The following is a 17,276-nucleotide window of genomic DNA, read 5'->3' on the forward strand; positions in this document are numbered from 1 at the left end:
AACTCTTTTGAAAATCGAGGAGATCTTGAGAATTCTGATAATAAAGGGCAATTATGCAAAACCTAGGAAGCCAGAGAGATTTGAAAAGGGTACAATAATATCGTGCTTGAGAACCATGACTCATGCAGTATGTTGGATTTTCCGAAGGCAGAGAAGGCAAACACAGCAGGGTACACAAGAGTGTGAAACTCATCTCTGCCTGATGCAATAAAAGGCCTGTGAAAGGATCCTGAGGAAGAGGTTGTAGTAGACAAGGAGACTGCAGGGTTGGACACATTTTAGCCATTCACCAGCATCTGGTTCTTTGTCTATCACCTCCAGCCAGGGTACAGATAGAGGTAGCAGATGCCTATGTGCAGAACTCCCAGTGTTGAGGCAACCTATCATGAGCCCTGAGCAGCTCTGCAAAGTCTAGTTGGTATGCCCAGAGGCTAGGCTACTTTTTCAGGATTGTGCTTGCAGGGCACAAACTTGAGGGATCAGGTAACATCTCCAGCAGACAAAAAAGCAGGCTTGTTATAACTCATTATAAAGTGGTAAATCCTTCAGGCTCAGGGCTCCTCTCCTTGAATGGCAGTCTACTGTGTGTGCTAGCATCCATCATGGATCCTCTATTGTCCTCCTGACACTTGGGGACCCGAGAACCAGCACAAACCCAACATGAAGCTCTGAATACTGCTTCTGTCATGAGAAATGAAGTACTTTGTCTCTGTCCCAGAGATCTTGTGTCTTTTGCTAACACCATGACAGTTACAGGTTAGTTTGCAAAACTAAAGTTCATATCCTACACAACTCTTTGTTAACCAGACTTCTTAATTTCCCAGATAGTAATATCCCAGATTTAAGGAACTTCAAAATTTTATCTCTAATTCTGAGATGTTACTATATGTCAGGAACAACGACCATCAACAATCATTATCACAAGTGATAGTGAAATAAGGTTTCAGAATAAAATACCTTACTGAACAAGTTTAGTTAATGCAGGACTTACATTGCCCTTACTCTCTGCATTTCAGAGGAGGCACCAGGAGAGCTTCCCATTGTTCCTGAAATATCTGCACAGTTAGGATGACCTAAGCTGGGCATGGTGGTGAAGTCCTGTAATCCCAGCGTCAGGAAGATCATGAGTTGGAGGCCAGCCTCAGCAATTCAGAAAGGCCCTAGGCAATTTAGCAAGACCCTGTGTCTCAAAATAAAAATAAAAATATCTAGGGATGTAGCTCAGGGGTAAAGACCCCATGTTCAACCCCAGTATACATGCCCCCCTAACAAAAAAGGATGACAGTTAAGTCATTATGGTCCTAATTCACCTGCGTGAAGAATCTAGGGAAAAGAAAACACTCTCTCATATCAACTGTTAATATCTAGCAAAGTTACTAGATGGGTTTCAGGATACCTGATGTTGTATACATTTTTTCCCTTGAAAACTTTCCCAGAAAAATAAGAACATTTCAAACACATTTTAGTAGCTTTATTGAAATATATCTAATATACAACAAATTATACATATTTAAAATGCATGATCTAATAAGTTTTAAGAAATTTATATACTTGTGATTAATCAAGTCATAAACATATTTATGACCTTGAAAAGTTTACACATGACTCTTTGAAATCTCTCCTTCCAATCTCTTTGCCAGCTTCACCTACCTGCAGGCAACTGCTGATCTGCTTTCTCTCACTGCATATTAATTTAGTTTAATTTAATAGTTTAATTTTCTAGAAATTTATGTACTTGGAATTACATAGTACGTTAATTTTTTTTGCCTTGCTTCTTTCACTCAGAATTATTTTGAAATTCATCCATGTTATTCCAAGTACTAATAATTCATTCTTTTATTGCAGAGTAGCATTCTCAGCAATATACAGCAATTTGCTTATCCATTAAGCTATTGACAAATATTTGTGCTATTTCCACTTTTTAGTTATAGCAAATATGAACTGTAAACATTGGAGTACGATTAGGTGGAATCCCACCAGCCAAGCCCACACGGACCCTTGGGCCGAGCACGGGTTCTCAGAAGGGGAAGGAAGCGGTACAGTCCCATCCCCCACAGCAGACACTCCGCCGAGCCAGTCAGCGGCCACCATCCGGGAAAGCTGAAGGATACACCGCCACTCTCCTTCAGAGTGCGACATCAAAACAGGTCGGTGTCATTCAGCTCACCCCCCAGACAGCGGGAATTCGCATAAAATCTCTCCTAGGCTTGCCGGGAGAGGGAATATCAAGCTGAGCCTCCATACAGGCTAGGGGGAAACCAGAGACACCTGACCTCCAACCCCTCCTCCCAGTAGCAGCCAAAAGGAAACCTGGCTAGCCAGCGCTGGGGGAGGGGCAAGCAGAAAAAATCAAAGTGATAGAGTGCCAGGGATCCCAGCAGCCTGCAGCAGGGCCCAGAGAGCCAGGCCAACTGATTCGCGTGGCCTGCCCTGCAGCTACAGAAGGCGTGGCGCCTCAGTGAAGCCATTAATTGGCAAGCAGGGAGGTTAGGGAAGGCCATTAGGTGGAATCCCACCAGCCAAGCCCACACGGACCCTTGGGCCGAGCACGGGTTCTCAGAAGGGGAAGGAAGCGGTACAGTCCCATCCCCCACAGCGGACACTCCGCCGAGCCAGTCAGCGGCCACCATCCGGGAAAGCTGAAGGATACACCGCCACTCTCCTTCAGAGTGCGACATCAAAACAGGTCGGTGTCATTCAGCTCACCCCCCAGACAGCGGGAATTCGCATAAAATCTCTCCTAGGCTTGCCGGGAGAGGGAGTATCAAGCTGAGCCTCCATACAGGCTAGGGGGAAACCAGAGACACCTGACCTCCAACCCCTCCTCCCAGTAGCAGCCAAAAGGAAACCTGGCTAGCCAGCGCTGGGGGAGGGGCAAGCAGAAAGAATCAAAGTGATAGAGTGCCAGGGATCCCAGCAGCCTGCAACAGGGCCCGGAGAGCCAGGCCAACTGATTCGCGTGGCCTGCCCTGCGGCTACAGAAGGCGTGGTGCCTCAGTGAAGCCATTAATTGGCAAGCAGGGAGGTTAGGGAAGGCCATTAGGTGGAATCCCACCAGCCAAGCCCACACGGACCCTTGGGCCGAGCTCGGGTTCTCAGAAGGGGAAGAAAGCGGTACAGTCCCATCCCCCACAGCGGACACTCCACCGAGGCAGTCAGCGGCCACCATCCGGGAAAGCTGAAGGATACACCACCACTCTCCTTCAGAGTGCAACATCAAAACAGCGGACACTCCATCCAGGCAGTCAGTGGCCACCATCCGGGAAAGCTGAAGAATACACCACCACTCTCCAACAGCTTGTAACATCAAAACAGCCAGCAGCAGGACCCCGGAGATCCAGGCCAACTGATTCGCGCGGCCTGCCCCGCAGCTACAGAAGGCGTGGCGCCTCAGAGAAGCCATTAATTAGCAAGCAGGGAGGTTAGGGACTGCCATTAGGTGGAATCCCACCAGCCAAGCCCACCGCCCACGCCCGGAAGAGGCCCAGCGATCTGCCAGCATTGTAGTCACGACACCCCAATTGGAATAGGGACAGAGCAGAGCCGCCTTCCACTCCCGGAACAGGCCCAGAGAGCCGCCAGCGTGATAGACACGTCACCCCAATTGGAGTAGGGGCACAGCCGCCGCCCGCACCTGCAAGGGAGACTTTTCAAGTATACAAGAGCAACATAAATAAATAGGGGGTAAATTTCAAAACACAACAGTTGCACCAAGCAGAAAGAAACGCGGGCAGTATGAAAAGACAAGGAAAGAAAGGACCACAATCAATGCAGGTCAACTCAACTTTAGAAGAGGTAATAGCTGCAACAGATGGAATATCAGATAAAGAGTTCAGGATATATATGCTTCAGATGATCTGGAGTCTCAAGGAAGACATGAGACAGCAAAATCAGACAATGAAAGATCACATTGACAAACAAATCCAGGAAGTCAAAGATCAATTTCACAGGGAGATAGAGGTAATAAAAAACAAACAAATTGAAATTCTAGAAATGCAGGAAACAATAAACCAACTTAAAAACTCAATTGAGAATACTACCAGCAGAGTAGATCACTTAGAAGAGAGAACATCAGACAATGAAGACAAAGTATTTCAACTGGAAAAGAACATAGACAGCTCAGCAAGTCTGCTAAGAAACCATGAGCAGAACATCCAAGAATTATGGGACAATATCAAAAGACCAAATTTAAGAGTCATTGGGATACAGGAAGGCACAGAGCTCCATTCCAAAGGAATAAACAGTCTATTCAGTGAAATAATATGAGAAAACTTCCCAGAATTGAAGATTGAGACAGAATCCCAAATCCTAGAAGCCTACAGGACGCCGAATGTGCAAAATCATAAGAGATCCACACCTAGACACATTATAATGAAGATGTCCAACATACAGAATAAGGAGAGAATTTTAAAAGCTGCAAGAGAAAGAAAGCAGATTACATTTAGGGGTAAACCAATCAGGATAACAGCTGATCTCTCAACACAGACTCTGAAAGCTAGAAGATTCTGGAATAACATATTTCAAACACTGAAAGACAATGGGCTCCAACCAAGAATCGTGTATCCGGCGAAATTAAGCTTCAGGTTAGAAGATGAAATTAAAACCTTCCACAATAAACAAAAGTTAAAAGAATTCGCAGCTAGAAAACCATCTCTTCAAAAAATCCTTGGCAAAACATTACAGGAAGAGGAAATGGAAAACAAAATTGAAAACCAACAATGGGAGGTAGGACAGTAAAGGGGGGAAAGTAGTCATAGAGGATAACAAATCAGGTTTAGTAACATCAATAAACAAATATGGATAGAAGAACAAACCATATCTCAATAATAACCCTAAATGTTAATGGCTTAAACTCACCAATTAAGAGACACAGGCTAGTAGAATGGATCAAAAAACAAGACCCAACAATATGCTGTCTACAGGAGACGCATTTGATAGGAAAAGATATACATAGACTGAAGGTGAAAGGTTGGGAAAAATCATATCACTCATATGGACCGCGGAAACAAGCAGGAGTGTCCATACTCATATCTAATAAAATAGATTTCAAGCCAAAGCTAATCAAAAGGGATATAGAAGGACACTTCATACTGCTCAAGGGAACCATACACCAACAAGACATAACAATCATAAATATATATGCCCCAAATAATGGTGCAGCTGTATTCATCAAGCAAACTCTTCTCAAGTTCAAGAGTCTAATAGACCAACATACAATAATCATGGGAGACTTCAACACACCTCTCTCACCACTGGACAGATCTTCCAAACAAAAGTTAAATAAGGAAACTATAGAACTCAATAACACAATTAACAACCTAGACTTAATTGACATATATAGACTATACCACCCAACATCAAGTAGCTACACTTTTTTCTCAGCAGCACATGGAACCTTCTCAAAAATAGACCATATACTATGTCACAGGGCAACTCTTAGACAATACAAAGGGGTAGAGATAATACCATGCATCTTATCTGATCATAATGGAATGAAACTGAAAATCAATGATAAAAGAAGAAAGGAAAAAGCAAGCATCACCTGGAGAATGAACAATAGGTTGCTGAGTGATCAATGGGTTTTAGAAGACATCAAGGAGGAAATTAAAAAATTCCTAGAGTTAAATGAAAACACAGACACAACATATCGGAATCTATGGGACACATTGAAAGCAGTTCTAAGAGGAAAATTCATTGCTTGGAGTTCATTCCTCAAAAAAAGAAAAAACCAACAAATAAATGATCTCATACTTCATCTCAAAATCCTAGAAAAAGAAGAGCAAAACAACAGCAAAAGAAGTAGAAGGCAAGAAATAATTAAAATCAGAGCTGAAATTAATGAAATTGAAACAAAAGAAACAATTGAAAAAATTGACAAAACTAAAAGCTGGTTCTTTGAAAAAATAAATAAAATTGACAGACCCTTAGCCATGCTAACGAAGAGAAGAAGAGAGAGAACCCAAATTACTAGCATACGGGATGAAAAAGGCAATATCACAACAGACACTTCAGAAATACAGAAGATAATCAGAAATTACTTTGAATCCTTATACTCCAATAAAATAGAAGATAGTGAAGGCATAGATAAATTCCTTGAGTCCTATGATCTGCCCAGATTGAGCCAGGAGGATATAGACAACCTAAACAGACCAATAACAATAGAGGAAATAGAAGAAACCATCAAAAGACTACCAACTAAGAAAAGCCCAGGACCGGATGGGTATACAGCAGAGTTTTACAAAACCTTTAAAGAGGAACTAACACCAATACTTTTCAAGCTATTTCAGGAAATAGAAAAAGAGGGAGAACTTCCAAATTCATTCTACGAGGCCAACATCACCCTGATTCCGAAACCAGACAAAGACACATCAAAGAAGGAAAACTACAGACCAATATCTCTAATGAACCTTGACGCAAAAATCCTCGATAAAATTCTGGCGAATCGGATTCAAATACATATCAAAAAAATTATACATCATGATCAAGTAGGATTCATCCCTGGGATGCAAGGCTGGTTTAATATACGGAAATCAATAAATGTTATTCACCACATCAATAGACTTAAAAATAAGAACCATATGATCATCTCAATAGATGCAGAAAAAGCATTCGACAAAGTACAGCATCCCTTTATGTTCAAAACGCTAGAAAAATTAGGGATAACAGGATCATACCTCAACATTGTAAAAGCAATCTATGATAAGCCACAGGCCAGCATCATTCTGAATGGAGAAAAATTGAAGGCATTCCCTCTAAGATCTGGTACAAGACAGGGATGCCCTCTCTCACCACTTCTGTTCAACATAGTCCTCGAAACACTGGCCAGAGCAATTAGACAGTCAAAAGAAATTAAAGGCATAAAAATAGGAAAAGAAGAACTTAAATTATCACTATTTGCAGATGATATGATTCTATACCTAGCAGACCCAAAAGGGTCTACAAAGAAGCTATTAGAGCTAATAAATGAATTCAGCAAAGTGGCAGGATATAAGATCAACACGCATAAATCAAAGGCGTTCCTGTATATGAGCGACAAATCCTCTGAAACGGAAATGAGGACAACTACTCCATTCACAATATCCCCCCAAAAAATAAAATACTTGGGAATCAACCTAACAAAAGAGGTGAAAGATTTATACAATGAAAATTACAGAACCCTAAAGAAAGACATAGAAGAAGACCTTAGAAGATGGAAAAACATACCCTGCTCATGGATAGGCAGAACTAACATCATCAAAATGGCGATATTACCAAAAGTTCTCTATAAGTTCAATGCAATGCCAATCAAAATCCCAACAGCATATCTTGTAGAAATAGATAAAAGAATCATGAAATTCATATGGAATAATAAAAGACCCAGAATAGCAAAAACAATACTAAGCAGGAAGTGTGAATCAGGCGGTATAGCGATACCAGACTTCAAGCTATACTACAGAGCAATAGTAACAAAAACAGCATGGTACTGGTACCAAAACAGGCGGGTGGACCAATGGTACAGAATAGAGGACACAGTAACTAATCCACAAAACTACAACTATCTTATTTTTGATAAAGGGGCTAAAAGCATGCAATGGAGGAAGGATAGCATCTTCAACAAATGGTGCTGGGAAAACTGGAAATCCATTTGCACCAAAATGAATCTGAATCCCTATCTCTCGCCGTGCACAAAAGTTAACTCAAAATGGATCAAGGAGCTTGATATTAAATCAGAGACACGGCATCTGATAGAAGAAAAAGTTGGTTATGATCTACACGCTGTGGGATCGGGCTCCAAATTCCTCAATAGGACACCCATAGCGCTAGAGTTAACAAATAGAATCAACAAATGGGACTTACTCAAACTAAAAAGTTTTTTCTCAGCAAAAGAAACAATAAGAGAGATAAATAGGGAGCCTACATCCTGGGAACAAATCTTTACTCCACACACTTCAGATAGAGCCCTAATAACCAGAATATACAAAGAACTCAAAAAATTAGACAATAAGATAACAAATAACCCAATCAATAAATGGGCCAAGGACCTGAACAGACACTTCTCAGAGGAGGACATACAATCAATCAACAAGTACATGAAAAAATGCTCACCATCGCTAGCAGTCAGAGAAATGCAAATCAAAACTACCCTAAGATACCATCTCACTCCAGTAAGACTGGCAGCCATTAGGAAGTCAAACAACAATAAGTGCTGGAGAGGATGCGGGGAAAAGGGCACTCTTGTTCATTGCTGGTGGGACTGCAAATTGGTGCAGCCAATTTGGAAAGCAGTATGGAGATTTCTCGGAAAGCTGGGAATGGAACCACCATTTGACCCAGCTATTCCCCTTCTCGGTCTATTCCCTAAAGCCCTAACAAGAGCATGCTACAGGGACACTGCTACATCGATGTTCATAGCAGCTCAATTCACGATAGCAAGACTGTGGAACCAGCCTAGATGCCCTTCAATAGATGAATGGATAAAAAAAATGTGGCATTTATACACTATGGAGTATTACTCTGCATTAAAAAATGACAAAATTATAGAATTTGGAGGGAAATGGATGGCATTAGAGCAGATTATGCTAAGTGAAGCTAGTCAATCTTTAAAAAACAAATACCAAATGACTCCTTTGATATAAGGGGTGTAAACAAGGACAGGGTAGGGACGAAGAGCTTGAGAAGAATATTTACAGTAAACAGGGATGAGAGGTGGGAGGGAAAGGGAGTGAGAAGGGAAATTGCATGGAAATGGAAGGCGATCCTCAGGGTTATACAAAATGTCATATAAGAGGTAAGGAGGGGTAAGTCAAGAGAATACAAATGGAAGACATGATTTACAGTAGAAGGGGTAGAGAGAGAAAAGGGGAGGGGAGGGGAGGGGAGGGGAGGGGGGATAGTAGACAATAGGACAGACAGCAGAATACATCAGACACTAGAAAGGCAATATGTCAATCAATGGAAGGGTAACTGATGTGATACAGCAATTTGTATACGGGGTAAAAGCGGGAGTTCATAATCCACTTGAATCAAACCGTGTAATATGATGTATTAAGAACTATGTAATGTTATGAACGACCAATAAAAAAAAAAAAAAAAAAAAAAAAAAAACATTGGAGTACAAGTCTTTGTACAGACATACCTTCATAACTCTTTAACTTTTTAATTTTAATTATTATTATTTTCATGTGGTGCTGCTGAGGAGTGAACCCATTGCCTTACACGTGCTAGGCAAGTGCTCTGCCACTGAGCTACAGCCCACATAGTCCATTTCTTTATGGTAGATGTTCGTTGATTTTAAAAGACTCTCAGACTGCTTTCCAAAGTAGTTACACCATCTTACTTTCTTACCAGAAGTATATGCTAACAATATTATGGATATCAGTATTTTAACAGATACATGATTTGCAAATACTTTATTTCAGTCTGTGGCTTTCTTTTCATTCTCTTAAGATTCTTTGGAAAACATGATTTTGATATTTATTGTCTAATTTATTAATGTTTTATTTTATGGATCATACTTTTGGTGGTGTATCTAAGAAATCTTTGATTATTCTAGGGTCACAAAATCTGCCTCCTATATTTACCTTTATAAGTTTTGCAGTTTTAAGATTCGTAGTTAGGTCTATGATCCATTTTGAATTAATTTCTGAACATAATGCAAAATGTAGATCAAAGTTCATTTGTGCATATGAAAATTCAATTGTTCCAACATAATTTGTTGAAGATTTTCCTTTTTTGCATTGATTGCCTTTGCACTTTGGCTGAAAATCAGTTGATATATACATGAGTTTATTTCTGTAGTCTATTTTTTTTTGTTAATGTATAAGTCTACCTTTGTCCAACACCAAACTGCTTCATTACTCTAGGTTTGCATAAGTCTTGCAATCAAGTGGTCCTAGTCCTTTATTCTTTTTTAAAAGTGTTTTAATATTCTAGGTCCCTCATAAATTCATGTGAATTTGGGAATCAGTTTGTCAATTTGTACAAAGAGGGGAATGGGACTGTGATTGGGTTGAGTCCACACATCAATTAAGAGAGAAGTGATGTTTTAACAGTATGGAGGCTTCCAACCATGGACACATTATCTCCATTCACTTAGGTTTCCTTTAATTCTCTCATCAAAGTTCTAAAGTTCTTTGATTTGTCCCTAAATATTTCATATTTTAGATGCTATTATAAATGCCTTGCCTTTAATTTCATTTTTCAGTGGTCTGTTCCTAGTATATAGAATTACAGTTGAGTTTTGTACATTGATCTTGTATCCCACAACTTTGCTAAAGTTATTGTTCATTGTAACAGTTGTTTTTTGTTGTTTGTTTGGTTGGTTTTGTTTTGTTGTAAGTAGATTCCATTGGGTTTTGTGTGTATGAGCACCAGGGATTGAACCCTGGCACAAGTGAGCCTTATCTCCAGCCCTTTTAATTTATTATTTTGAGACAGGATCTCTCTAAGTTACCCAGGGCCTTCCTAAGTTGCCGAGGCTAGCTTTGAACTTGCAAGCCTCCTGCCTCAGCCTCCCAAACCGCTGGGATTACAGGCAAGTGCCACTGTAACTAAATCCGCTGGATTTTTTTTTAATGTAGATAATCAGGTCACCTGAGGATAAAGATATTTTGGTTCTTCCTTTATTAAAATAGGAGCCTTACTCTTCTAAAGTAATAAAAAGAAATAAAATGTTTAATAGCAACATTGAAAGTGAACATCTTGTCTTTCTGATCTTAACAGGAAAGTAGTCATCTTTTACTATTAAAAATGATGATAGTTGGAGATTTTTCCACAGACGCACCTTATCTTTATGGGAGAGGTTTAAGAAACTCTCTCCTATTCCTAATTTGTTGAGATCTTATCAGAATTGATGCTGAAATTTGTCAAATGCTTTTTCTGCATGTATTGAGACAACTATATAGTTTTCTTTTTTAGGTGGTAAATATGGTAAAATTATATTGATCAATATTTGGGTGGTAGACAAAATTTGGATTCCTGGAATAAAACTTCATTTGGTCATAATGCATTATCTTTTTAATATTTAGCTATATTTAATTTGCTAGAATTTTGACTCTTTGTTCGCAAGGAATATCACCTGTGAGTTTTTTCCCCTCCTCATTCTTCTTTTAATGTTATTGTTAGATTTTAATATCAGCATATTGCTATCCTCATGGAATGAGGTAGGAAGTAGGAAGTTCTTCCTCATTTTCATTTTTTAAAAGGGTGGGAGTCTAGCTCCTCCAGAGATTTTTCTGTTATTGCTTTTTAATTTAATTCCATATTATTATTTTTACAGGCACACATTAGCTGTGTGCCTCTGGCTTAGGGTCTCACAGAATGCAGTCATAATCGCAGCCATGGCTGAACTCCTCTTAAGGCTTGACTAGGGGAGAAGCTGCTCCACACTTATTCACATTGCTGTTAGCAGGTTTTAGAAGCTCTATTTCCAAGTTCACTGATATGGATATTGGCAATCCCAGGTACTCACAGGCTACAGCCTGGAAACTTCAGTTCCTTGTCATGCGGCCCTCTCCACAGGCAGCTTACCATATGGCTGTGAGCAAGTGGAGGTGTGAGAGAGATCCAAGGTGGAAGCCACAATCTTTTGTAACCTACTACTAGAAGTGACATCCCTTAATAAGCAAATCCATAAATCCAGTGCAAAATCTCCACTCAAAGAGATTGTTGTTCATAATATTACCTTATTACCCTTCTAATATCTGTAGAATCTATAGTGATGTCACTTCTCCCATTCCTTATTTGGGAAATTATATCTCCTTCTCTCCTCCTTCTCTCTGTTTCTTTCCCTGATTAGTTTGGCTAGAGGTGGTTGATGTTATTGGTCTTCACAAAGATTCAACTTCTGGTTTCACTGATTTTTTTTTTCATGTTGTATTCCATTTCATCAATTTCCACTAATCTTTATCATTTCCTTTCTTCTATTTAGTTTAGGACTTATTTGTTCTAATTTTTTTTCTTTTTCTATGATGGAAGGTAAGGTCATTGACATGAGGCCTTTCTTCTTTCTATACTTCAGAATTTAGTGCTATAAATCTTCCCTATAGTACCCCTTTTAAAGTCACCCAACAAATTTTGATATATTGCCTTTTCATTTTCATTCAGTCCAAAATACTTCCTAATTTCCTTTTTGGTTTTTTCTTTGACCATGAGTTTTTTTTTTTTAAGTGTTCTACTTAGCTCCTGAATATTTTAAAATTTTCCAGAGATTCTTCTGTTATTGCTTTTTAATTTAATTCCATTGTATTCAGAGAACATACTTCGTATGACTTGAATCCTTTTAAATTTAGTGAAACATTTTTTATGGCCCAGAATATGCTCTATCTTGGTAAATGTTCCATGTGTACTTGAAAAGAAATTTATAGTCTGCTGTTGTTGGGTGAAGGCTTGCATAAATGCCAATTAGGTCAAGTTGATTGATAGGATTGTTCAAATTTCTTATATTTTTACTAATTTTCTGTTGTAGATTACATTTTTAAATTTTTATCAAAAATGCAGGATCTGCAACTGAACTTAAATATTATTGCATTTTTTTTGTCAAAAGGGTTTTTTCCTCTAGCATAGGCATGCCTGAGAAAGTACACACATACATACACACGTACACACACACATACAAATTTAGAGACCACAGAACTTAAATGACATTGAACATTGAACTGTGATGCTGCACCTTTGAACAAATTTTGTAGCTCAGTAAAGTACTTTTGAAAATGAGTTATTTTATATTTCCTGTCTGACCTTGTAAGTTCCTTAATTACAAAATGTATTCTTATTCACAGTGACTCCTATTATTTTATTCTTTATGCCAAATCATGCTTCCACTGCAAAGACAACAGGCAGCAAAATTTTAATAAAATGAAAGAAAAATAGATATTTTTATGTTAATGCTATTTATAGCTGCTTTCTGTTTTAACAGGATATACAAATGCTTGACAAGCTTTGCATTCTGTAAAACTGTGTATAAAAATAATGGGTTAGAAGAAAAATATGATGGTGCTCTAATGCTTGACACACATTTAACTTTCTAGTGAGTATTAGTAAAATAATAAATATCCCAATTAAAATATTAGCACTCAGTAAATATCCACAACTATTTACAGCCAGAATGATAGCTGATTTTCTTTTTTTATATATATATATTCTTTAGTTGTAGATGGACACAATATCTTTTTTTATTTATTTATGTGGTGCTGAGGATCAATCCCAATGCCTCACATGTGCTAGGCAAGTACTCTACCACTGAGCTACAACCCCTGCCTTCAATCTCTCCCCTATCTTCTATAGCCATCAATCTCAAGTATAGGTCCTAGAGCATTTATTGCCAATAGATAATATTGTCATTAAAATTAAAAATATGCTCTGATACGTGCTTTCTTCAACATTCAGTTGCAGTTTTTAAATATAAGGCAAATGTCTCTTCTGCTTATTCATCTATACAACTTCATGTGCAGCAAAGACTCAGTTTCTGAAGTCATTAAGCCACCTATTACTTGCACAATTGGAAAGCATTGACATGGTATTCTCAGTGTAGGTCTTTCTCTTTAACTGTGAGAGAGCTTGCCCCTGAGTGCTTTAAACTACCAGTTTGCTGGAAGAAAAATGATAGGTGGAATGATAATATTTTTTTCTTATTTGTCAGTCAGGTTTAAATTTCATTAATGAAATGTGCTGTAGTTCAAGAGACTGTTCCTTTATTGTTCTAACCTTGAAATGAATGATTTTCCTAGTCACTTTCTTGGTATCACTCAATATTAGGATTTAAATATCCTTATTTTCAAGATTACTGAACACTGTTTACTTAGTACCTATTATGTTCCAGAATCTGTTCTAATTGCTGGAGGAAAAGTGGTGAGTATGATAGATAAGATCCCTGTATTCACAGGCTTTACATTCTAGAAAGGGATACTGACAAAACAGACAATTCAATCAACACAGTAATATCAGATAGTTACATAAAATAAAACATGGTGATGGTATGTGGAATGAGATGGGCTGGGTGTGGCCATTGGGTAGAGAGGCTCCTTTAGATAAGATGGTGTTATGGTTTGGATGTGAGATATCCCCCAAAAGCTCATGTGTGAGATAATGCAAGAAGGTTCAGAGAAGAAATGATTGGGTTACGAGAGCCTTAACCCAGACAGTGATGGGATTAAGTGAATGGTAACTGAAGGCTGGTGGGGTGTGGCTGGAGGAGGTGGGGCACTAGGGGTGTAGATTTGCGGTACATATTTGTATCTGGTGAATGGAGTCTCTCTCTGCTTCCTGATCATCGTGTGAGCGGGTTCCCTCTGACACACTCTTCTGCCATGAGGTTCTGCCACACTCTTTCCCCATGATGTTCTGCCCCACTCAGCCCCAAGGAATGGAGCCGGTCTTCTATGGACTCAGAGCCCTGTGATAAACTTTTCTCCCCTAAAATTGTTCTGGTCAGATATTTCAGTCACAGAAGCGAAAAAGCTGACTACAACAGCTGGTCAGAGAAGTTTTCTCTGAAGAGGTGACACTAGAGCCAAGACCTATAAGATGGGGAGGCATGGGCCACAGGAAGATCTGGAGAAGACTGTCAGACAGAGGGAACAATAAAGGGACAGAAAGCACAAAGACCTTGAGATGGGAGTAAGCTTAGTGTGTCTGAGAAACAGAATGAAAAGTGGCTGGGGAAGCTTGGGGGTGTATTCCAGTTTGAGTGCCACATGTCACATGCTGAGGCTGACCCAGCCAATCAGGTCAATGTTGCTTAGCAATTCCCTGTCTGTGGTGCCTAAAATGGCAAGTGGCACCCCAAAATGCTTGCTAGATAAATACAACCGACAGATCCTCATCTAAGTGCCAAATCTATCATAGGCAATGGAGTACAATACACTTGATCACTACCAGATGTGAGACTCGAGTGGGACTGGATGAGTTTGGCCTCTGGGGAGGGGTTGAATTCTGATTATAGGCTCCAACCAGAAGTCAGCTGGATGGCAGGGAGAGAGGGCTGAAGCTGGGCTTCTCCAGAAACAGACTGGAACAGTGGGGCCAGATGAAGGTGTAAGTGTTGAGGTAGGAGAGATGGGGTGGGCCCCAAAGGAAGGATTAAAGAGCTTAGTAAAGGCAAGAGTCTGTGTGTTCTTTCAGACAAGTCTCCAATTGCTCCTTTGCCAGGCTTGGGAACCAGAGATGCTTACCCTGATGCACCAGTGATGTCTCAGCCCACCAGAACTGTCTAGCAGAATAGCCAGGCGGTAAAACTCCACTGTTCTATGAAAACCTTAACCCAGATTGATTCCATTGTGAAGTCTATACACTTTTATATTGTTTTGCACATTTTATCTATGGGGGTCTCTGTTTTTCATACAAATACCTCATTTTCTTAGAAGGACCATCCCTCCTATATGGAGAGAGATTTTTCATTCTCTTCTTTGGATACTCACTGTAGTAATTGGTACAATACTGGGCGGAGCTTTCTCTGCTCAGCAGGGAATTGTACTACCAGGTACAGTAGTATTTCAGAGGGAACTTCTCATGTGACTCACACAGTGGGAGACAAGCTTTGCTGATACTGGCTGGATGCTTGTGGTGCCAATATGATGTTAGCACTCTAGGTTTCACAGTTTGGGCCATAGGCGATGAACAAAGGCCAGGGGCTGCTTACCTGTTCTTCCTGCAGCGAATTGTGAAGGCAAGGAAGAAGAGTATCAAAAGTAGTCCACAGCTGAGAAAAGTCCAAATAACACCCAAGAGGGCAGGAGACAATGAAGGGACCGTCTGACTGCTATGCTGGGAAGAGGTCTGAAGACAGAGGAAAGAGAAGCTGTTAGGAATGAAGGATCTTCTGCAGATCAGCACCAACGCTGGGAAATACATGTGCTTGCTTAGGCATTTCTCCTCTCTCCTTCCTCCCCCACCTCACTGCCAACAACAGCAATAATGTGAGCACCCCTGATGCCCCTTGACTGCTCACTTACAATTGTTGTCCTGCAGAGATCATGAAGGGGTCTCTGATCCAGCTCCTGGCCAGGAAAACTGTCACAAAATTCAGAGCAGTTTATTTCAGGCTCCATGTCACCACATGCCCTCTTGGTGTGTACTTATTCACAGTCTTAGTCATCCACTGGTAAGGGAGGCAGACCTTTGAAACACAAAAGCAACTCCAGTCTTTTCTTCAGAAGCCCCATTTTGGAGCTGGCTTCTGGCTGAAATCCGGAATAAATAACAAATTCGGATGGAAGCAAAGGCTTACTTCATTAGGCTCCTTCATCAGACATACTCCAACATCAGACATCCTTCAATGGGTCCCCTGCTGCTAGAGTGTACTATGTGTGCCAAAAGTGGACATTTTGGTAACCATTAGGTCACAAAATGTGATGATTCTGGCTCACCACCAGAGGGCGGTCACTGTTCCAAATACTCTCATGCTGGGCCTTGAAGAAAGGAAAGCAACTGTGTTAACAAGCACAAACACAAATTTTTAAAATATTTTTTATTGTATCATATGCAATTATATTTTACTGTATAATTATGTACTTATATACTACAAAGGTTAAAGATATACAGTACTTTGGTATAATTTTAAACCATTATTATAAATAATACTTTAAAAACAAAGATAAAGCACATCTAGCAATTTCTAGGTAAAAAGTTCTGCAGTTTGTCTTCAGATTCCTTTCATGGCCCATTACTGTAAAAACTTTATATTAGATGTGTAAGACACATTGTTTTTCCTTCCCTCCTAGGAAACCTCCTGCTCTTCTAAGATTTTCCCATGTAACTTCTGGTTTAATCTCCGTCTGATCCTCGGTGGTACTGGGCTTGGTGCCCATGCTGTCTCCATACATGATCTGTCACTCTACCTCTTGTTCTCTCAGAGTGTGGAAGAACATTCTATGTCCAGTGAATGGGGGTTTTTGAGAGATCTTGTTTGCTTGTTTTTGTTTGTTTGTTCATTGGTGCCAGGAATTGAATCTAGTAGTTAAGCACTATTGGGTCACATCCCCAGCCCTTTTTATTTTTTATTTTAAGACAGAGTTTCACCAAGTTGCTTAGGGCCTTGCTAAATTACTGAGGCTGGCCTTGAACCTGCAATCCTCCTGCCTTGGCCTCCTGAGCCACGGGATTATAGGTATGTGCTACCATGCCCAGTTTGTTTGCTTGTTTTTAAAAATATATACTGACAGAGTTTAGGTTGGCTACTCAGGTAATAATAGGAAGAAGAACTTAGAAGTAGAAATTCCTTCTAAATGAATAGCCGAGGATGGTATAATTTTTCTCAGAAGATGCCTTCAATATAAATAGTGTGATCTAAAAAGAAGCTC

The 17,276-nt window shown here is 39.8% G+C and overlaps 1 protein-coding gene across 2 annotated transcripts in view; it reads right to left on the minus strand.

Moving 5' to 3' along the window:
• Positions 1-16,025, minus strand: part of Gpr156 (G protein-coupled receptor 156) — a 68,049-nt gene extending 52,024 nt beyond the window's left edge. For both annotated transcript variants that reach the window (XM_026396219.2, XM_026396208.2), the window contains exons 1-2: positions 15,930-16,025; positions 15,617-15,753 (exon numbers count right to left, since the gene is read on the minus strand). In XM_026396219.2, coding sequence (XP_026252004.2) covers positions 15,617-15,753; positions 15,930-16,025 — 233 coding nt within the window. The remainder of the gene's footprint in view (positions 1-15,616; positions 15,754-15,929) is intronic.
• Positions 16,026-17,276: the final 1,251 nt, after the last annotated feature.

This window comes from Urocitellus parryii, chromosome 2, assembly GCF_045843805.1.
Source record: "Urocitellus parryii isolate mUroPar1 chromosome 2, mUroPar1.hap1, whole genome shotgun sequence".
In the NCBI taxonomy this organism is placed as follows: domain Eukaryota; kingdom Metazoa; phylum Chordata; class Mammalia; order Rodentia; family Sciuridae; genus Urocitellus; species Urocitellus parryii.